The sequence below is a fragment of the Poecilia mexicana genome, unplaced genomic scaffold, assembly GCF_051168715.1.
Source record: "Poecilia mexicana isolate PSO_F unplaced genomic scaffold, ASM5116871v1 scaffold_23, whole genome shotgun sequence".
In the NCBI taxonomy this organism is placed as follows: domain Eukaryota; kingdom Metazoa; phylum Chordata; class Actinopteri; order Cyprinodontiformes; family Poeciliidae; genus Poecilia; species Poecilia mexicana.
This window is the reverse complement of record NW_028263392.1, coordinates 5,995,278-6,018,297: the sequence shown is the minus strand read 5'-3', so window position 1 is coordinate 6,018,297 and position 23,020 is coordinate 5,995,278. Positions and strand designations below refer to the sequence as shown.

The window sequence follows — 23,020 nt, the reverse complement described above, 5'->3', positions numbered from 1 at the left end:
GTACAATTCCTCAATCCCACTCTGCAAATGCAAATATATATATATATTTTTGGAGCTCTGGCATAAATTCAATTAGTTCAAAAATGATAACCGAGAAAAACTGTTTATCTTCCATTGTAGTGAAGCTTTTCCATTTATTGAGGCAAATAGTCTTACAAAATGCCCAAATCTCACAAATATATTATTTAAGTCTTCATTTGTAATTTGGATCCTGTGTGGAATAACCTTGTGAGAATCCAATTCTTGTCTTTAACTTGGAAAATGAAATGTACAAATAAATCAATAAAAGCCCAAAACGAATGCAGCATCCACACCAATGATTGGTACGTGTAAATATACATTTATGCAAGACACATGAGAAGCTTTACACAACTTTATTGTAGATTGTGTATAAATACACATGCACAATTCAAATGTAAACCCAAGTGAACTCAAGTGCAGCCAAACCTGGAAACCCCCATACATCATCATGCAAGAACATCTGAATTATTTTTACAAAACAAAAAAAAGTCCCAAAAACAACAGGGAAAAAAAAAAAATCCTTTTATTTAAAAAAATATTCCCTCCCTGGGCAAGACTTTGCAAACTAGTGTATAACTGAATGCCCCGACTTCTCCGGGTCTTGCCAAGGTTTTAAATATATTGTCTGTTCATTATTAAATGCTTACATATAAATAAATAAACTTTATCAAATGTGCACTCACAGAGTGAACTCTTCTGTACAATATCATATAAGCCTATTGAAGTGATCGCGTCTCACTCAGTCCGGATGGGGTGAGTCGTCCTAAAGGGGGAAAAAAAAACAAAAAAACAAAAAAAAAACTGAGGCGGCCCGTTGAAGCAGAAGCACAAAGATGCTCGTAAAGGCGTGGTCTTCTATTCTGAGGGAAGAACAGGTGTGTGGATGTCGTCTGCAACAAAGCACTCGCGTCGCAAAGAACGGCCTCAAAACGAGTCACATGGATGGACGATTATCCTGCCACGATATAATTTCACTGCATCATGGTCCTACAAGCCGAAAGGTGCGTTAGGCCGACTCACCCCACTGTTTTCAGTTGATTCCCCCCCCCCGCCGTTTCCCTGCTTCAAATCAAAGCAGCGCACACACACATACACACACATACAAGCGGAAATGTTTTCCCAGAAATTCAGACAGCCAGCATCAAAGGCGGAGAACCTGTTAACAGAAAGAATAAGAGAGGGCCGGAAAAAAATGTGGGGGGAAATTTGTAAACCGAAAGGCATCATTCACATACGTGTGGTCTTTGTTCATTCAGTTCACGGTACATTCTGGCCCTCTTGTGGATTAAAAAGACAAGACATCGCGGCGATGCGGACATGAGACGGCAGCAAGCAAGAATGGAACGGACATTCGTCACGCGACTTTTTAGACGTGAGAAGTGGGGTAGGGGGGTCGTCGTGCGAACAACAAGGCGACTGGTTTCACATTTCGAAGTTAAGGCCGAGGTGATTTCAACGACGGATGACGCATCGGATGTCTGCGAGAGAAAATGGATGAACGCAGGAATCGGACGATTAATCAGCACCGATTCTTTAGATGTCAGTAGCAAAAGAAAATAAATTTTACCTTTTTTTTTGGTCAGTAAACACATCGTGAAGTTATTCTTTAGTAGTGTTAGGCGTTTAAAGTTAGGAGGGAGCAAACGGATGTGACAAAGAGCAAGATAACAGGATCAAAGTCCGTTTGTTTGACCTTTTTGAGCTTCTATCCTCCATGTAACGGATCATGCTTTATATGGAAATGTTACACATCCACAATCTATAGGGAGTACACAGGGAGTGCTAGCCGTGCTAACTGCTAATATAAAAATGCTAAAGACGATAAAATGTCAACCGTGCAATCATTTCGTCCCAGTTTTAAGCGCCTGCTCTCACACACGGTGTGACGTCACCTCTGCTCAATAATTAGCGTTTGCTCATGACAGGATGGAAGGAAAGAAATATTCTGAATCTTAAAGATTTAAATTCAGCCAGAATCACGTCGAAGCAGGCTAAAGCTTTAGAAAAAAAAATAAAAATCTGGAAATTGGCCGAAAAATTGTGATCGGTGCGTCTCTGGTTCTCAGTCCCGGCACATCTTGAAGATGAAGACACGAGAATACAGAAAAGGACTAAAGCTTCAGATAGATACATTGACGAGAAGATTGGCAGTGTAGAACTTTCTTTCTAGCACATATCTACTGCAGAAAAATGCACAGTATTGGCTAACACAGGCTGCGTCATGTCTTAACACATTTTTGGAGTTAAAAAGCAGCCAATCACGATGAGGAATACAACTACGGGCATCGCTTGTTGACGTAAAGCCTGGGTTATAGACCACGAAGGCGGGTCGCTGGAAGCAGCTGCTGCAGTTTGTCTGGCGTTATCAGGAAATGGGAGAGGTTGTGTTTGTGCAAGTTCAAAAACGTTTCAGCGCATCGTGACAACTCAACGCAATTCAGTGTTTTAAAAATATTTACAAAATTGAAATAATACTAATAGGATATGCAAAACAATTCACTGCTCAAATGATAAAAAAAAAAGAAAAAAAAAAGCGGAGATTCAGAGCGCGGCGCCTGCTGGAGGCGTCGTAATCGGTCTCACTTTGTTCTGTTCACACAGCAGATGTTTAATGGCGACACACTCGCTCAAAAACACACACGCACACGCACACACACACACACACACACACACACACACACAGTGATTCACCCACAGGAGGGTCCTGATTTCTTAGAGTTGCGTACCAAGGCAGCTCCTCTCCCCGCCCCCCCGCCGAACAGTCGTCGTCCTGGCAGCGGCTCAGTCCGCGCCGTCGGGCAGGAGCGACGGCGCCCGCTGCCACGCCATGCGTCCATATGGCTTTTTCATGGACAGATCCCTTTCTCTCTCTCTCTCTCTCTGCTTGTTTCTGTAGGCATTTACCTCAGTTGGTTTTCATGGTAATGTCTCGATTGGATACCTGTTCCTCCTCTTCTTCTTCTTCCTCCTCCTCTTCCTCTTCTTCTTCTTCCTCCTGGTTGAGGTCTTTTTTACTGCTCTTGTTCTGGACTGGCTCGTCCTCCTCGTCGCTTTGCGCAGCGGCGCAGGCACCCTGAGAAGACGAGACAGTCCTTCTTTCTACCAGCTCTTCCGCTTCGTTCTCATCATCCTCACCTTCCTCTTCCTCCTCGCGGTCGAGAGCAAAGTAGCCGGTGCCTTTGACAGTGTCCTGGCGCTGGTAGAACAACACATAGCCAGCTTTGGACTACACAAACACAGAACAGGGGAAAGGTAACAACAATGCCCAATATGTAAAAAAAAAAAAAAAAAAAAAAAAAAAAAAAAAGATTTTTCTAGAAAAGAAGTTTCTATAGCAACATTTTTGCACAAAAGACCCCTTTTGTTGTGTTACGGTAAAAAATAACCAACATTATATTCTACAGTGAAAAAGTTCCTGCCTGTATGCAGAGGTTTTCTCCAATACCAAAGTGACACCTAGTGGCAGAAATGAGGTAAGACATGAAACACAAATTGGCTGCTTCTCTGATTGATTATCTTTAGGTGGATGACGACGTGTTACCATTTTCTTTCCATTTTCATATGTTTTGACGTTCACAGTAAAATTAAAGCATTTTTCTAGCATTTCAAGGCAAGTTGTGAAACTTTTCCTTTACAAAAATCCCCAATTTTAGTAATCTTTAATTTTAACTACACATATCAATAAGTCACTGTGTCTTTAAGAATAATACATATAATTCAATAATTGAAACAATCCAAATAACTCGTGTTCAGGTAAATGACCTTCCTGCTCAAATAACATGATTAAACACAACATACTAAGAAAGTTAGAAAAAAAAAAATCTCTAAAATACGTTTGTGCTAAGTTTTCTGGCATTTAGCAAATAGAAATAATTCAAATCAGATAAGCTAAAACAATAGACGTTTGGTCCAATTTAACTTCAAGGGAAAAAAAGGTGGACGATTTTTATTAGGCGTACGAAAATATCAGGTTTCAACTGTAAATTGTGTCCACATTTTTATGTGAAAGAAACTGAGACTAAGGACACTCACCACTATTTGGTCTTCGCTGGCAGGAGACACACTACTGTCATCAAAGTTGTACCACTTGCCATCTTCTTTGTTCTTAGCATACGCAGTGTCTGGGAAGAAAAGCTCATCTTAAATTACAATGGAATAATATTACTAGATACTAAAACGTTTGCCCGGTTTGATCCATTATATTTTCCAGATTATACAAAACAACACCGTTAGGAGCGATTTCCTAATTTTTCTGGGATGTGGAAAAACTCTTAACTTGTTGAAATCTACAATACGACAAAATCTGGACTGGATTGTCCACAAATGTTTTATTCTGTAATGCTTTTATCTCACTAAATTAAAAAATAATTTAATTTATTAAATTAATTTATTTGTTGAATTCATCAGGTCAATGAATTCAACAAAGACTCAAGTTGTGAGAGGCACAAAATGGAAAAAAAAAAAAAAAGGTAATTTAAATAGAAAATGTTTTTTTTTTCCCCAGATTTTCCTTTTTTTTTTGCTTTCAGATAATGAAGCGAGACCTCCACCTTTTCATTTTTCTACACCCAGTTTGGATCTTATTAAATGCACTAAGATTTTTTCCACTTTTACTTTTTTTCACTAAATTTTTTTTAAATTCCATTTTAATATGTTTAATTTAAGAAGTAAACATATTCTAAACACTTTCAAGTGGAGAACATTTCAAGAGTTTTTAATAAAACAATCCATTAAATTAAACATAAATTATTGTGTTCATAAACCAATATTTTCATCATGTTTAATCTGGCAGTAATCAGATTTTTAATTTTTATTTTTTATAGTTTATGTCTAGGAAATGCCTAAATTGGCACAAACATCTCCAAGTGGTCATCAAAAAAGTGAGTTATGTTATATAATAAACTGGAAATCTGTAAATTTCAAATGGTAAAAAAAAAAAAAGAAAAGAAAAGAAAAAAGAATTATATAATTAATGTAAAGGAATTCAAACTGGGTAAAAGTCTTACAATGGCCGCCTCCCATCCCGCCATAGTGGTTGGACACAGCGATGAGGTCATAGCGACAGGGCCCGGCGTTGGGGTTGATCAGGAACTCTGACATGTCCAGATCTCTGAAAATACAAAACCAGCAAACAAACAGTTTCAACCAGTGACTGACAAGGGAATACATGTCAGCAAAAACAAAAAGAAACATCATCTAGAAATAGTATCATATTAAACAGGTGCAGCACTAGATGTATGTGTGTGTGTATGTGTGTGTGTGTACCTGAGTGGGAAGTCGACCAGCGAGTCCAGCTTGTCCCTCATGTAGCGGCTGTAAGAGAAGCGCTTCAGATGGACCACCAGGACAGGCGGCAGAGACCACAAGTCCAGCTTCTTGGTGGCCTGCTGATGCTGCTTGCAGTTTGGACAGTACCTGTAACATCGGGACACAGGTCACCAAGAGGTTTCTGGACTGTTACGGAAACACAGAAGTGCAAAAAAATGGGTCCATGTAAAGATGAATGATAATTTGTCGCTGGCTTGTTTTTTCATTCAGAGATTGGTATTCATGTTTTTTTTTTACAGTATGCAAATTATCAGGCATAACATTATGATCACCTACAAGGGATTTTCTCTTCACCTTGGCACTTGTAATGTGTTGGGCAGAGCTGGATTTAGAAGGATAATGGCCCCTGGACTAGAACCAGTTATGGTGCCCTATCCAAAAATAAATAAATAAGCATTTTACTTATGCAAACTATAGTGCTTTAAAAGTTACGTCTTCAGATCAGCAGGTTTAAAGCGTGATGTGCTCCATGTTGGTCCCAAAAAGATGTATTATAAGTAGGGGTGCAACTAAATCATGTTAGTAATCAATTAATGAATTATTCTGACAATTAAGAGGATAAAAATAGGCACATTCTACAGACAACACATAAGCCTAAATACATTAAAATACACAAAAAAAAAAAAAATGTTTTAAATAAAAACATTTTCTTTCCTAAAATGCAATAAGATAGCATTCCTTTAATAAATCTGAACTGGATAAAGCGAAAGCTGTGCTACTTGAGGAGTTCTGGGTAGAACCGAACATTGACTTAAAATGATTTTCAATCCTCTGCCTGTAGAAATGTGCTTTGGAGACTCCAAAAATATCATCTACCAGCATGAAGTCTCTTCGGTTTTCAGTCATTTTTCACCCATTTGTCATAGTTTGTCCACAGGCCAGAACCACAATTAATGGAAATAGGATGCAACACAAAAATCTTCAGCAAATAATGTGCAACAAAGCTGAAAATCATAATTTTACATTTCCACTAATCATCAAAAATACCTGAAATAAAAAAGGCCAATGGTTAAGTTGATGAATACAATGTGGTTTGTTTACTTGTATGAAATTAGGTAGAAACTAGTAAACAGAAAATGAGATGTTCATGTTTACTCCTGAATCTCTGCCGAAGCCAACTGCAAACAATGTAAAATTCAAGTTGTTTTCCAAGTGATCAGTTTCATGGTTTCGCTTCTCACCAGGGATCCTCTGCTCCCAGTTTCTCCTTAGTAGTGAAAAGCTCGATGCAGTCCTTCAACTTGAAGAAGGCTTTCTTCTGCGGCTTGTACTCCATGCTCTCGTGCTTGTCATAGTCCTGCACAGATCCAGGATTACAATCATAAGCAGTCAGGTTTACATACAGATTTAGCACTAGGGAAACATCCGCACTACATTCTCCTTCCACTGAAACCTGTTAATACATCTAAAGAGATGATATGAAGATGCATCAAGCGTTAAATCAGCCAGTACTGCTGGAGTCAGCCTGAACAGCAACAGAAAGCTGAAGACAGCTTGCGCGTTAGCTACGCGCCGCTGGAGGAACCGATTCTGATTACATAAGACACTCTGCGCACTGGGCTTTAAATTTAATTTGCCTGCACCGTAGGTGGCTGATGGAGTAGAGAGATGTGACGACAAGTCAGCACACGCTGGTTAGAAAAGCTGGTTTGCATGTTTCTTTAAGGCCTTCAAAGTACAAACTGTCTTCACGCTGCTAAAACACAAAATCCTACAAAGTTTTTTTTAAATCTACTTTCTATTACAAGTATCTTAGCACACTTCAAACAAACTCCTTTGCAGCATAGGAGCTTGTTTAGGTCGATAACTCATTAATATTGATAAGGGCTGTGACGATTAATTGTGTTAATCGTGATAATCAAGGAATTATTGACTTAAAACAAGCTCCAATATCTTGCTGAAACGGTACTTGTAAGTTAGTTTTGCCTAATTTCAAGTGTTTTACAATAATTGCAAGAGAAACTAGACAAAAATACTTTTACGTTTTCATTTTGATTGAGCTTAAAAAAATAAAAATAAAAAAACTTTACCTCAACAACAGTCTCGTCAAAATACTTTTTCTTGATGTCTGGTTCCCAGTCCAAAGACAAGTACGAGCGGTCTGAAAACAGATGAAGATGTAAAAAAACAGATGTCATCAAGAAAGTCTCTCAAATAAACTCCGGGCCGTTTCCTACCGCTCAGTCTGAGATGCCCTTCGTCAAAGCGGATCAGCTTGGAGTCCTCCTTGATGAGCGAGAAGTCCGTTTTGCCCATGTTGTTGAACTGGAATGTGAAAAGCCTCTTTCTGTTGAGGCCGGCCGTTTGCTGGCCCTTAGTGGAGAGCTGTGGTGCGACCACGCCGTTCTCCAGCTCGTTGTCGCCTCCCACAGAATCTTCCGACTGGCTGTTCTCGTTCTCAGACGGCAGCTCCTGATCCTGGCTCGACTCGTCGTCCTGCTCGTCTGTCTCCATCTCGCCTGGAAAGCGGGACAACATTTTAGATCAGTTTGAACCGACACAAAACTGAAGTTATTATCTTTGGACCACAAAGCTTCAGGTATTACAGTTAGAAACTGGTGATTAGACCCAAAATCTAGGTGTCGTGATGGACTTAGACCTGAACCTTCAGAGTTACATACAGATGGTTACAAAGTCGGCCTTCTATGACTTGAATAACAAATCCAGGAAGGTAGAGCACATCACCCCACTTCTTAAATCCTTATCCTGGCTGCCTGTAGCTCAGGGAATAGACTTTGAAATATTTATGTTAGTTTATAAATCACTGAACAGCGTAGCAGCTGTCGTTGTATCGACCTTCCAGACCTCTCAGGTTTCTGGTTCTGCTCTGCAGCCCCAGAACCAAACAAGGAGAAGCAGCATTCAGCTTCTATGCATCTCAAATCTGGAATCCCAGAAAACTGTGAAACAGCTGAAACACTGAGTTCCCTTAAATCAACACTAAAAACCTGCCTTTGATTAGCAGTAAGTAGAACATTGACTAACATATTTGATATGAACTTGCCTGATGATGGGATTCGATAAAAGGTCATATTTATTGCTCGTTTCATAACTGATGGCTGAATGATGTTTTCATGATGTAAAGTACGCTGAACTGCCTCCTTGTTGAAATGCGCAATACAGATAAACTCACTTGGCGAGCCCTCCTCTAGCAGGCCGTTAGTGGCATTTCCGTTGATAGTGTGTTGCGTGGGCGGTTGCGTCTCTTCGCTGTCCTCCTCGTCTTCCTCTACGGGAGACCGAACAAACCGGCTGCAAGCAGAGAAGCGGATGGGGTTGCAATCATTTGGGTCTCATCCTGATTATCGCGTGCGGTCGTTCATCTGAAAAACCTACCAGAGACGAGAGAGGAGCATGTTGTAGAGTTTGTCTTCGCTTAGTGTTCTCGGGACGGCAATGAGGAAGGGCAGACCGAACAGCGGCGTGCTGGTGTGGTTGTAGCCCGACTGTTTGTATTTTTCCCTCAAGTGCACGGGGATCACTACGTGATCGGCGTCTTCTACTCTGTTCACCGCAACCTCGAAGCTACGGGGAGGAGAGGAGGTCTTCAAATTACACACAGTCAATGTTTTAAAGCTGTATTATAAAAAAAAAAAAAAAAAAAAAAAAAAAAAGAACAATGAAAGGTTGGCAACATGAATAGTTTGTTAACTCGACACTAACACGTAAATATCGTCCCGCTCCATGATGCTGCTGAGGTTTTCGTTAGTGGCAAAGATCCGGTGGAAGCGGTGGTTGTAGATGTCGGTTACAATCATCTGAGGGACAAAAACACAAAAATAGCAACATGATCGAGAGCATGTAGACATTTAAAACTCCTGGTTTTATTTCATTCAAATGATTTTTGAAGCTAACACTTCCGAAACTTTAACACTCAAACTCGTCTTGAAATTAGCATGTTGTGTGACTGACGCTGCACCGAGTCGATACAAGTGATTACTGCCACTGTTACGTTCATTAAATATACATCTTCAGATAAGGGACGTCAGCAAAACGTAAAGTGGTTAAAACAACTGAGGCTATCCTGTCAATTTTATTTCTAATTTTTAGCTAGAAGTAGCCCAGACAGTAAAATTTGTACAAATCTGTTTTGCATCTTTAAATGGAAAAAGTATTGGTGGGTTGAGCGACAGAGTTGAACAAATGGTTTTACTTTTTACTCCTCATCCTTTCTTGCCATCTACAAGAAAAAGATTAGAGCTGGAACGATTAATCGTATTAATCATGATGAATTGATTATCGAAATAATTGTCAACTAATTTAGGAATTGAGTAAAATTGAGTACTGGAGCAAACAGACTCAAAGAAACACAACTTGCTGCAGAAACAACAAACCCAGAGCAGCAACTAAGACTAAACTGTACAAAGAATATATACATTCAACCTGTTACACCTCAAGTGGCCTAGTTTTTGCTTCACTCGGTTCAAATACTGTAAAAAAAAATCTCTTATTAAGCACCCTTTTCTATTCAGTTAATTAAAAAAAAAATCAACAAATAGCTCTATGCTGCATTGATGGTAAGTCAAGTAGAAAAGGCTGAGCTTTTCACATGTTGGATGTATTTTTTAGCTGCAGATGCATCAAGTGTTCAGTAAAGGAATGCTGTTATTACATATTCATCAAATGTTTACTTTCTTTTGCAAAGCAACAAATAATTTCCGTATTTCTAATACCACATAAAAACAGACAAAAATATCTGCAGAATATTGCCAATGGTTTTTTTTTTTAACAAAAAAATTACTTCGATTGGACTTTTATCAATTAATTGGATAAAAAAGTCTGATTAATTGATGTTTGTGACGCTTCCCAAGTCGGATTGATTACAGATTATTGATTGATTTATTAATGAGGGTAAAGATGACATTTACCACGTTTTAACTGCTCAGAAAACAGCCGACAACGACGTCCATACCTTCTCAGCAGGCACGCCAGACAGGCTGGAGAGGGAGGTACAGAGGTCAGAGATGTAGCCCACCTTTGGCACGGTCAGCTTGTACTGAAAAGCAAGAGGCACGGGCTCAGAGCTCCGCATCGCTGCGTGGCGTCACGACGCGGCGTTCAGCGTCTGTGTTCTGCTACCTGCGTAGGTTTAGCAACTGGGTCCAGTCTGACGAGGTACACCTCCAGAGTCCGCTCTTTCTTCATGGGAAGCGGCAGGGTCAAATAGCAGAAGGGGTCAAAGGTCACGGAGACCTTGGCGCACACGGGACAAACCAGAGTCGACTTGAAGAGACCGTGGAAGATGTCCACGATGATGGAGTCGTTCCTCTTGATGTGGTTCTCCCACGCTTCCTCGGCCACCACCTGGAATTTTAAGCCGGAATATGAGGATATTCCTCTAAAAATCAGAATTAGGGATACAAGATTTACCGATTGGTCTTTTAATCTGAAGTCAGTGGAGCTTATCGGTCGACCAATGATTAATTGGTAAGCAGTTATTTTCGTAAAAACCTGTGTTAAATAATAATATAAAAAAAACACCACTTAACTTTAATATTTCGTCAGCCTACCAAATAAACTGAAAATTGTGGTTTTCTTGCGTTATTAAACTTAGACCTATTAATGAAATATTACAAAACAGAAACCTATTGGGTTGCTAAATAGAAAAATAAAAGACAAGAACTGCTTTATTCCCCATTAAGAGAGAAATTTTCATATAGAAGTAGCCCATGGTTGCTCTTGAAGGAATGTTAAAACTTCACTCCATGAAGTTCGTTAACTCACAACAGCATTAAAAATCAGACATAATAATTGGCATGTTTTTTTTCCGCTCCATCATGTTACAATTTTTCTCAGTTATGCCCTCCACTTTTCTGACATTATTTTCGCCTTCGTAGCACATCAGTAATTTTTGAGTGAGGCGTTGAACGCAGCTCCGTCATTCTGCATGGTTTATATTTCAAAACAGAACCACACAAAGTGATTCTGCATCCAACACCAGACTCTGTTTGGAGCGTTTTCTCTTTCCTGTTTTAAGTGTGACCAGCGGCGCCCTCTGCTGGATGGTGGCCAAATTATGAGGTGGTAGCCAAACAAGGTCTAAGCAGACGTTGGTAGATCGTAGGTCGATTAATTGTCTGCATCAAAGATTTGGGAAGATGCAGCGTTTGCGAAATCCGACCTTGTCCGGCCGTCCGTTGGCGTCCTTGAGCTGGATGTAGGGTTTCTTCCGGATGCGGTTCAGGTCCTCGTGAAGGCCGTCCAGGAGGAAGGCCAGGAGCTCGTGGGAGTCCTGCTGCTGGTAGCCTGAGAACTGCGGGGCAAAGCGCCCCACTTGGGTCTGAAAAAGAAACAAAGAGTAACTTCTAGACTAAAATAATTTTGCTCTTTGCTCTGGGTTTGGTCAGTTTTCACTTGCTAATACGAATGCTGTATGAACACCAGAGACGCTAAGAGAGCCAGCCATCTCAAAGCGGCTCTTACCTTGAAGGGTCTCGGGGTGACGTAGCTGTATTTGCCCGACCACAGCTGCTTGATGAGCTCAGCATAGGCTCTGGCGATCTCCCCCTTCATGCCCAGGGGGTTGTCTTCGTTCAGCTCGTCTCGGTACTTGTCTTTGAGGAAGTACTCCGTCAGAGGGGTGATATTGCTTAAACACTGCGAGAAGGAAGGAGCAGGAAATGAGAAACTCCGGACAAAGACGTGGCTGTGAGAGGCGACCGATGGCCGATACCTGCACTGCAGAGTTCATGAAGCAGGTGTTTCCCAGATTGGAGAGCCCACAGAGGCCCGAGCGCTCACTGTGCCGGTTCTGTTCCGAGTAGTCATAGCTGTTGCTGTAGGTTGGGTACGAGGAGGGCAGACTGTAGCTGGAGTTCTTAACACTGCAGAGTAAAAAACATGCAGATACGAATCACACGACGTTCAGGAGACGTTTAAAAACTGCTGTTCAACTTAGCGACTTTCCTGATCGTTTAAACCCCTTGAACATTTTTTGCATTTTTTCCCATGTTAAAAACCAAAAAATTCTACGTACTGCTTCAGGATTCAGACCCTTTCACTATCAATAAAATAAAACTTAATAGTGCTACCAAAAAGGTAATGGCAGTACCATGCTGTGGGGATGCTTTTGAGAGGAAGGTGGGTAATCCCAGAAGAAAGCCTTGAAATTGTTTATCAAAGCATATTCATGTGTCAGAATGGCCTAGTCAAAGTGTATCTGGTTGAAAACCTTTGTGAGAGGCTGGTATAAGCACATCTGGAAACACATGGAGGTTTTACCGGATATAAATGCATGCCACACTTTTCAGATTTTCCTCTCTTTTTCTAAAAAACGTAATGCCTTGCAACGTTTTCCTATCACATATTATGCCAATTAATTACATTGAACACCACAAATACGAAAATATTCACTATTTTAGTTCATTAAGAAAAAATAAAATGTTACTTTTAGTACTGCAGCGTTTGCCATTTTTATGAGGACGTCCTGTCCTACTGGCTTCCTTGAAAGTACGCAACAACAACAAAAAAAGTAAAACTTTCAAGCAGAGCCTTTAAACCGCAGCGATCAGCAGACCTCTGGGAGGCGGGCAGCGCAACGTGAGACGTCTCCGGCTCCCATTGACCGAACGACGCTGTCGTGATGGTGGTGGATGTCGGGGCTTCGCAGGTTAGAACGCGGTGGTCCACCCTCCGGCTGTCCAGCTCCACCGCCTCAGACCTCAGGCACCACCAGCAACACAGGAGCATGACATCTCAGCCCCTCCCCAGCCCGTGCCGGCCCACATGTCAGCATGGAGACAAATCGGCTCGAGTCCAAAAGAGAAATAAAGAAAAACGTCTCGAGTCGAGCTTTTTATAACCATGGGAAGGTAAAGTCCTGCTACTTCCTTCTGCTGTCGACTCCAAATGTTGATGTTATTCCCGTGAACTGATGGAGTCTTCCGTTTTCTGCGCGCATGCCCTTGTCTTGTTGTCCTCTGTACCCTCGGATCTTCCTGGCTCTGTCCTGTCCACCGCTCCTCCCTTCTGCTGCTCTACGGGTCCCCGCAGATATTTATAGCAGCAACAGCAGCAAGGATGCTCAGGACTGCTACTGAAGCACGGGGGTGTACGGGAGAGAGGAAGAGGGAGGGAGGCGGGGAGGGAGCGAGGGGCTGACAGAAGAGAAACGAGATGAGCAAGGAGGGAAGCAGCTGATTCACTGCATTCAGCTGAGGCTGCAGTCTCACTCTCGTCTGCTATGTTGCTCTCTGAAAAAAATCTGATGGTGGTTTTTCAATTCAGTTCCCCCACTCTGTCCAACCCTTCCTTGCAAATCCCTTCCGTTTCTGTCATGTTTGCGTGACGAGTTAAAAAGAAAAAAAAAAGAAAAAAGGCTGCTAAACGAATCCCCCAACTGCCTGATCAGTATGCGGGAGCAAACTCCGGCGATGAGAAGACCGAGCGGATGGAAATGCACGCTGAAGGTCGGCGAGACTCTGCAGAAGGTGCGGTAAAGACACCGAAAGGAGGAGGTTGGGAGGGGGTGGAGACGGCGTGGGGAGGTGGGGGGGAGAAACTTGCTGCCGGGACTTGAGCAGGACCGCGCGGACGACCGCAAAGTCAGGGAGACGGATAGCGCGCAGCACGGGAGCGCTTGATATGAAAAATAGAGGCTGCATGCATAATTAAGAGGAAACCACAGCGCTGACTGGAGTGAATCAGGGATAGGAGAGCTGCTGAGAGAGAAGATCCGATTTCTCCAAGTCATCCAGTTTGTGTCTTTAACGGCGAGCAGAACAAAAAAAAAAAAAAAGAAAAAAAAGTGCCGCTTCGGATGCACACAATGCAGAGCTGAAACAGGACGATTTATGGCCACAGTCTAAGTAAGGACCATAACAAAAACCTTCTCTGTTTATCACTATTGATCTCTTCTGAGGGTTTTTATGAGTTTCTACCTGCCAAGCAGAAGCACAGATACAAACACGCCCTGAAATGTGCAGTACATCTAACATGAGTCAGGTCAAAGGTCAAGAAGCTCTGGCAAACAGCTCATTTAGCCTCTTGGCTGCTGATTCGCAACTCATCTGCAAAGCAGGTCAGAAGTTTACATACACCCATGTTGGCCAGAAATACATTTTAATATTTTAAAGTTTATAACAAAGCACTTGAACTTCTCTTTATTTCCGACGTGGAATGAAAAACAAAACATGCATCTTAAACGAATCAAATTGTTTGTGGCGAAACTTTTCTGGTTTTGGCACAACTCTACAAAAGGCTGGTAGAGTTATGCCTGTCGCAAGAACAAATTTTGCTAGACAAAAAATTCCTCCGGTAATAACTGCAATAAGTGATGATATATTAATAATGGCATAATAATGCAGGTTGGCCCTCTCAAAGGAAAACAAACAGTAGTTTTGTGAGGAACGCTTCACACTGAAACCAAATCTGCTTTACATATCTGAAATAAAACGGAAATAAAATCCACACACAATCCAAAACAATAAATAATATCAATCATGAAGTCTCTATAAACTAAATTGCAGTTCAAAAAAATATTAATCAACACAGTTAAAATGATAAAGCTTGTCTTAACTTATGTGATTAAATGATTTAAACTCTTAAAGAGACAGTAACTTAGATCGAGTTTAGATTCAGGCTCAAGCTACGCCAAACACCAATGTGTGTGTGTGATCATCGTCTCACTGGAGCCTCCAACTGTGTCTAAATTCTCAACCAAAAACTTGCACGTCAGAAGATTTAGCTTAGATATTTGGGTATAGTCTCCCTTATTTTGCTTCCATCAACTTTACTCCAGTTTTATGATTCACAGCATTCTGAAATTCCTCATGCAACTCTGTAATGTCACGTTTAGGCATCGTTTTGTAGCGGAGATTTTACAGCAAGGCTGAATAGAGAGCCGGAGCAGATTCAACACCCAAACACCCCACCCGCCCAAAACCCCCTCCCAGCTATTCAACCCGCAACTATGCCTTACTTCCTGCTGTTGAAGCTGTTGTTATGATTGTTTGTGAGAGATGAAGGCGAGATCTTTGGCAAAGCAGAGAGATTGGAAGCGCCAGATGACCTTCAAAAAGATAAAAGAATAAGATCATGAGTTAGAGCAGAGAAAGAAGGTGTGCGCGCCTCAATCAAATTAAACTGGAATGAATTGGAAGCAGAGGGGGTATGTCAGCAACAAAAGGTCAAGCAGAGGGAGGCAGGAAAACTTGGAAGCTGGTGCAGTGGCAATAGATGAACAGCTTAGAGCTGAAAGCTTCGCAAAACAGGAGAGATGGTGCCATTTTATATTATGTAACCTTTTTTTTCCATCCTTCGAACCGGCTCCAAATGGGCCGTTCAATAACACTTAATCTGCTGTTATCTGCACATCGCAGTGCAGGTACCTGCAGTCTGTTTCAGGTGGAATATTCACAAAAAAAATAAATAAATAAAAAATTGTATTCTTTACTCACTTGGACGCCATGGAGCCTCGGGGCCAAGTGCCGTCCTCGTTCTTCTGCTCTATTACGAGCACCTGTGTGAGACGATCCACAGAAGAAGAAGAAGAAGAGAAAAGGTTCTCCATCTGTTGGCTTGAAGGTACTAAATGTTTAACTATCTGCTGTTAAGCTGAGGATGCCTATCGGTTGTAAGCAAAGGAAGATATATGGTGCCATGATAATAGGACTCCACACAGATTTCCTTTTTTTTTTTGTTTTGTTTTTTAGCCTTCTTACTGTTGCCGGGCAGGATTTATTATTTCAAGCAGAAATCAGAAACGTGAAAATGCACACAGTGCTTGGTTGGTTTTCAAAGCTTTTATCTCTTAATCATGTAATCATTTGAAAAACTGCTTTTTGTATTCCAGACCAATCTACTCTGACGTTAAACTAAGTTTATCTGAGACCTACAAAGTGCTCATTCAAACTATGTGTCTACCTGTAAACATTAAAATGACTTTATTCCTCTAGTAAACGCCACAAAACAGTAAAATGATCTTAAAACATTTCTACAGCAAACTGTGCTTTATTATGTTCTTTACATCAAATTTAGAATCCCTATTAGTCAACCTTTTGTTTTTGTCAGTTTCAGTATATTTACTTTATGTTTGCCGTTATGCTCATAACTGCACTGACTGAACACGATAAAGTCGTATTGTTTTTACACATCTGACCAATCTTGTGTATTTAAATGTGCTGTACTGGTGATGAGTTACCAAATATATTTGTAATTGAGCACATTTATGTCTTTATTTAAAAGAAAAAGATAGGTTTTCAGTCAATTCAGCACTGTTTCTCTGTATCGGATCGGTATCAACCGATACTAAACCTCACATATCGGTATCGGAAGTGAAAAAGGTGGACCAGCACGTCCCCTGTCTCTGGAACAGTGGAGAAGCTCCTACCTGCCCTTGATAGAGGCCGGCGTCTTGGATGGTGCTGTCAGGCTTGTTGAGCGGCTCGAAGGTGTTGCTCATGTACCTGTTCCACAGCCTGGTCTCCTTCTCGTCAGGGATGCTGAACAGTTTCCGCATTTCCTTCTCTATCATGTCTGCAACATCACAACAGTTTATGATGTAAAAGTATCCCATTTAAACCCTGTTAAAGTGCTTATTTGACCACTAGAATGTTGCTTATCGCCATAATTCAAAGTCTTGTTATCTAGAAGAGCATTTTTAAAAAAGATAATTTAGTATCCACACATGACCCCCCTAGAAAGAACTCCAAAATTCAACCGCTTTAGAGCAAAACTACGTTTCTGTAATGAGAAACTAGTTGCATTTTGTAGCTTAACAAACTACCTAAACATATGAAATATTATTTTTCTTTTTAATAAATAAAAAACACGAGAAACTTCCAGTATATTCTGGTCATTTTGCACCTGCTTTGTCAACTGATGATTCAAAAACATTTTCAAAAATGTGCACATATAAATAATAAATATCAAAAAAGCAGATGGTTTTAAATCAGAATAGGTTAAGATCGGTTTCAGCAGAAACACCGAGGATCGCCACCGTCGCTTCTTTAACAATTTAACCCTGAGCAAAGTGATTGATCCTCCAGACAGGATAACTACTGGGACTGTTTCAAACTGATCAGTTCTGAAAATGTAAAAAAAAAAAAAAAAAAATCTGACCACCATTTTCAGATGACTTTGGTTTGAAAAAGAAACAAAACAACAACAAAAAAGAAAACAACAACAAAATAACATAGATAAAAGTATATCTATCTGCTGAAACGGCTCTGTCAAAGCCCAGATGTGAATAAATTACAATCAGGCATATGGAGCGCAACTGAAAAAAAAAAAAAACAAAACAAAAAAAACGTGTTGGAACATAAATAGCAGCTTGCAGAAGTATTCATACCCTTTGAATCATGCATAGTTTGTCAAAACTGACAACAGCCCAAACATTTGCATTGTAAAACATGGTGGTGGCAGCATTATACTGAGGAAAGCTGGTCAAACGACCCCAAACGTCAGCCACGGCAACAATGCAGGGGTTCAAATCTGTGTTTACATTTCAATGGCCTAGTCAAAGTCCAGACTAAAATCCAATTAGAATCTGTGGCCAGTCAAGAAACGAAGCTCTCCATATAATCTGACTGAGCTTTTGAGCTGCTTTGCAAAGAGGAATCAAAGCTCAGCTGGTGGAGACGAACCCTCAAAACTGTTCTGCAAACCATTCAGGATGGAATACAAGTTACACTACTATGACTTCAATTTGTAAATAAATAAATAAATAAAATAAAAAAATTCCTCCCACTTCAAAATAACTGAAAATATGCACGGAAATCTGAGGTAAGAAGACAAAACGTCAAAAGGTTCAGTAGGTAGATCTCTGCAAGGCGCTGTGAAAACGCACTGAAAGAAGCTGAAACTCAGTTTAAAGGTGACCCGGAGGATCCTGAAGCATACCTATCGTGTCGGCTTTACTGAAACGTCTGGTGATCATGTTGTCCATGTTGCTGTCTTCACAAAGCTTCAGCTCTGTCAGGTACACCTCCACCTTGCAGTGCTTCACGAACATACCCTGTTCCACCACCTGCAAACAAACAAAACACAAACATGATTACATCCAGAAGACTGGAAACTTTTTCTTCTTTTCCAGCGTCTTATTTGTTCCTATATAGACCGCTGGGTTATGTACAAGGATTTCTCCACTAAACTGAACACAGATAAGTTGTTTTTGTCTCTCAAGTAGCTCGTCTTGCACAATGAAGCAAAATCTGCTGCCCTGGTTGAAACCTATCAAGTGCTATGACAGAATCAGAGTCGAATGCTTAATTTAGCTGTACCTCGCGGAAACAGCTGAGGAGTCCCAGCCTATTTATTTCACCGCTGAGCCCCCTCTCTAACACACACATGCATAAACACACGGAGTACTAAGTTCACAAATGTCACTGGGGCCGGCGACACGCAGCTTGGGTTCTCTCCACAAACCCAGAGGCATTTTAGCGGACCGAATCGGGGTGCAACCGCTGTACGTCTGGGAGTTTGGATCGGCCGAACTTCTAGCCGGACTCCGGCTGAAACAACTCGTCTCACCCTCCTTTTCTCAATCCCCCCATCCCCTCGAAGTGGTTATGCCTCTTCTTGCACTCCTCTTGAAAGCGTTCTCTCAGTGTGACCTCGGCTGGCATTCCTCCACTTCAAAAAAGAACAACAAGGACGCAGCAGCTCTCCGCCGGCGTTGGCGGTCAGGACTGCGTAACGGACCGCAGAGCCAAACCTCTGACCACGGCCCTCCCGAGACTTTGTCACCCACTTATGCTGCCTTCAGCTCACAACGCAGGAACACAAACCAAACAAAATCAGAGAGAGAGACCAAGAGAGAGAGAGAGAGAGAAAAAAAAACCTAATGATGAACCTCCTGCATGTTGTGTCTTGTAGCGCGCTCCATGTAGCGTTTCTGTCACCCAGAACCGTTGCCTGAAAATAGAAACCCTGCGGCCACCCGATATGAGCCATGGCATACATGGGAAAAGGGGGAGGGTCAATGGACAGGGGAGAGAGAATGAAAGAGAAAAATACATGAGAGAGGTGATGGCAGATAGGACCTCATCCGGGGAGGGGGCAACGATGCCATGATTAACGAAATTTATAGGGAACAACTTGGTCCTCTACATTCCCTCCTGAAGCCCTGGACATACTAATTATCACCAACATTACCGAATGCCATTCGTATGAGCAAATACGCTGCACATGCTTGTTACAGCTGACTATTTAACAGCAGAAATGAATAGAAATGACTGTCGCTCATACAGCTCCAGACAGATGTAAAGATTTGTGCAAAAACCATCATTTACAACCAATCTAATGTCGGATTTTTTTTTTTAACTTCTAAAATAAAATGAGTGTACTTATATTCTGTCTATAATGTTTACAAATACTAGATGACTCACTTTAGTGCCTCTTGTGATGTCATCAACACAAATCTACATAAGTAGAAATAGAGGGTTTGTTTCGTCTCTTCGTTGTTGTTTTATTGTAATAATGCATTAAAAAATATATATATTACTAAAGAGTTGGCGGAAAATAAATACATTAGAGGAGTGTATGTTTAAAAACTGACTACGTTAAACTTTAAACCAAACTTTGGCTCTACAAGTTTCAAGTTGAACACTTTCAATATCATTATAGTCTAAATTTACGACTTGGATGAAAAGTGGCTCCAGAGAGTTAACATAATCACCTGAGACTTTACAACCCACATTAAAGCACAAGTTCATAACATTTTTTTTTTAACACACTCTGGTGTTTTCAGCTAGTGAATTATTTTTACACCCAGGTGGGAAGCAAAACTTCAGCACCTCTAAACACTGTACCAAGTATACATCACATAGTCTTCTAGTACGATCCCATTTTGATGAAATCAACACAGAACAAAACGAATGAGGTCAGCATACTTCCAAAAGAATAAACTGAAGGAGGAAGGACTAAAAACATTTTAACAGCCTGCTAAAACAAATACTGCACTTTGTGCTGGAAAGCATCTTTTTTTTCCTGAACCACACAAGCCTTCATGGCTTTCAGGCGACAGACAGAAAGTCTACCTTGCGTGCGATTGGCTCCTGGCCTTCTGTCAGCCCGTACCAGCTGACGAGCTTGTTCCAGCCCTCCGTTGGGACCAGGATGTAGTCGAGCTCGTCGATGAGGTGCTCCTTGATTGCCAGCACGTCCCCATCTAGCGAGGAACAAGCAGGCAGACAGCGCATTTAGTGGGGGACCCTTATATCACAGATCCAGCGAAACAAAGCAAAGAAAAGAGGGCGTGCTGGAGAGCTTTCTATGAACCCACCACTCAAAAGGCTACTCTAAAGACTCAGACAATGTTCTCTGCATTTCCAGAATGATGACACTGGCTGCAGGGTTTTATTTTAACAGTCAAAATATCAAAAAGTCGAGATGCAACGAGAAATCGGCTATAAGATAAGAGAAGGCGCTGCACCAAAGAGATACCAAGTCGCGCTGACGACAACCCTCTTTGGTGAGGAAATGGTGACTGAAGGAAGAATATTCCAAGTTAGCCCTTCTCTGACTTTAAAATGAAGCAGCAGGAAGCACAGAGACGAAAGGAGCTATTTAAAAAGAAAATCACTTTTGCCAAAACACGCTTGGTCTGACGGTTTTGTTAAAAAAATAAATAAAACAGTCAGACCTTGAGAGGAAGTAAGAATTCCAACAGGTAACAGGAATAGTGAATAGTGTTTTGTCCTTCTGAGTGTTCAGCCTCATTCTGCCATGGAACATGTCACATCGGGGAAATGTTTTGCAGGGATGTGTGAATCTCAGGTAAGGATTTACAGTCTCTTAAATGTAAAAATAACATGATGCTAATGCAAAATGTTCACCAAATTGATTTAATAAGACAAATGGTATATTCATTAAGAATATAAATAGATCAGTTGTGCTTGTTGATATAGCCTGTTTAAGTGTTTGGAGCAATGTTCACCTAATCCAAATAGTGATAGTCGAGGTCACTCGGCTATCTGTCACTGATTTGGGAAGCGTTGCTATGGGGACACACTCCTGTTTACTCTCCCCATCCTAATAGCTAATATACATTGCTATGGACAGCTGAAAACACTCTCTAATCGTATTGTACGTTTTAAATATCAGCAAACCCTGATTTATAGGTAACTCATCCCTCACACACAGAAAGTTGCCTCTGACACTAACACGAATGATCAATTCACAGCAAGGAGTAAAGGAAGAAAATATTCTCATTGTTGTTCTTGTATACCAATCAATCGGGTGCAGATTAATATTGATGATTTTACCGTGATCCCTACTAGTTATCAACAGGTTGAAACAGGAATTTATTTATTTTTTAGAAATTTAGTGTTCCATATTCAAAAAAAATTTAACTATAAACTCCCACTGTTCTTAAACACGTAAGTCAACAGCATGTACTTCCTATACTGATGCAGGTTTTAATTATTACAATAAGGCACATCTATTATTATGCACCTTTAAATGAAATTTAATCAGTCAAATATGGAGATGGCACCTCAGGCCTCAAGGAAACCCCGAAATCAGGATCGACCAGAAAATACTCTTACGTTGCAGCTTTTAGAGAGCAATCGGAGTGTCTTACCTTTGAGGAGACCTGAGTTGTCCACCGGTCCTGGGTAGACATTCTGATCTCCCATCTGGTACTTATCCCAGCTATCGAATCCCACATATTTCTTCCACTGTTTGAACCACCGACTATCCACAAGATACCTGGATAGAAAGCAGAATCCACTGTTATAAGGTGACCGAAATTGCGTCGAAAGTTTCCTGTTTTTGCCATACCAAAAAAAAAAAGAAAAAAAAAAGAAAGAAAAAGAAAAGCCTCCTTAAGAGGCTTAAAAACTGTAGCAGCAGCTTTATTGACACAGGTCTGAGTTCAGGTTGCTGCAAGCCTGGCCAGCTGGCTTCGACACTTTGACAGGTGCTTGTTTTCCGACTCCGCCCTGCTAAAGTCGTCTGAGGAACCCTCTGACTGGAAAACCACTCGGAACGACGGTTGCTAACCAATTAGCTATTAGCTTTTTACTTAGCCGGAGAAAAGCAACCGGCTCTAAACTGTACGAGAACGTATTAGTCAAAATAAGACAAACGGGTGTTTTTTCAGTGTTTAATATGACAACACAGGTCCGTCATTTAATAGTTATGTGTGAGTTTAGTCGTTCTTCATTTAAGTGTACCAGCCAGGCTCCCGTTAGCTCCCTTGGATTCAGCTCACTGTCAACACGGCCCGTTGGCTTTCTCATACCCTTCGAGGCGTTGTCAGCCCCAGCCGGGCCTGCAGGCGGCCACGCAGCAACACCGAATGCGATTTAACTCAAGTCTTACCAAGTGTCTCCCTTCCGTAACTGTGTTTTCAGCAGCGCCGCGATCTCTCCTCTCTGGGTATCCAGATCAGCCGCTCCGCCTTCCGCCATCTTTCCTCGGACATGACGCGTCGCATGGTAGGGAAAGCGTGGGGCGTCACTGAGGCACGTACGGGGAGACGCTCCGGCAACAGCCAATCCGTGAGCTCAGCGGACAAAAGCGAGAACACGGGATACCCAGTGGTGTAAATATTCTAGAACATTGATTGAAAACTGCTCTATCATTATGGCAAGCAATTGTGTCATATAAATGTAAACCCGATAATACAATTCATTGCTGTCAAAATTACGTTAAGGTCACATGCCATTGACGGGGGGTGCAAGCAGGAGTACAACTAACACTAAAAACGCTGCACAAAATATTTAAG

The 23,020-nt window shown here is 41.3% G+C and overlaps 1 protein-coding gene across 3 annotated transcripts; it reads right to left on the bottom strand.

The window, feature by feature from the left end:
* Positions 1-358: 358 nt before the first annotated feature.
* usp15 (ubiquitin specific peptidase 15) lies at positions 359-22,837 on the bottom strand. 3 transcript variants are annotated; one of them, XM_014985000.2, is made up of 22 exons: positions 22,615-22,837; positions 21,872-21,999; positions 20,328-20,458; positions 18,190-18,316; positions 16,679-16,824; positions 15,747-15,808; positions 15,269-15,358; positions 12,023-12,173; positions 11,773-11,946; positions 11,471-11,629; positions 10,429-10,653; positions 10,262-10,345; positions 9,013-9,107; positions 8,686-8,874; positions 8,483-8,601; positions 7,527-7,808; positions 7,380-7,450; positions 6,531-6,646; positions 5,287-5,436; positions 5,028-5,131; positions 4,054-4,142; positions 359-3,247 (listed from the first exon to the last, which is right to left on the bottom strand). In XM_014985000.2, the coding sequence occupies exons 1-22, from the start codon at positions 22,701-22,703 to the stop codon at positions 2,927-2,929; spliced, it is 3,102 nt and encodes a 1,033-aa protein (XP_014840486.2). In that variant the 5' UTR covers positions 22,704-22,837; the 3' UTR covers positions 359-2,926. The 3 variants fall into 3 exon arrangements, with proteins under 3 accessions (XP_014840486.2, XP_014840488.2, XP_014840491.2); XM_014985002.2 differs by lacking the exon at positions 15,269-15,358 and having other exon boundaries at positions 22,615-22,835; XM_014985005.2 differs by lacking the exons at positions 15,269-15,358; positions 15,747-15,808; positions 16,679-16,824; ... (2 more) ...; positions 21,872-21,999; positions 22,615-22,837 and adding an exon at positions 12,866-15,201.
* Positions 22,838-23,020: the final 183 nt, after the last annotated feature.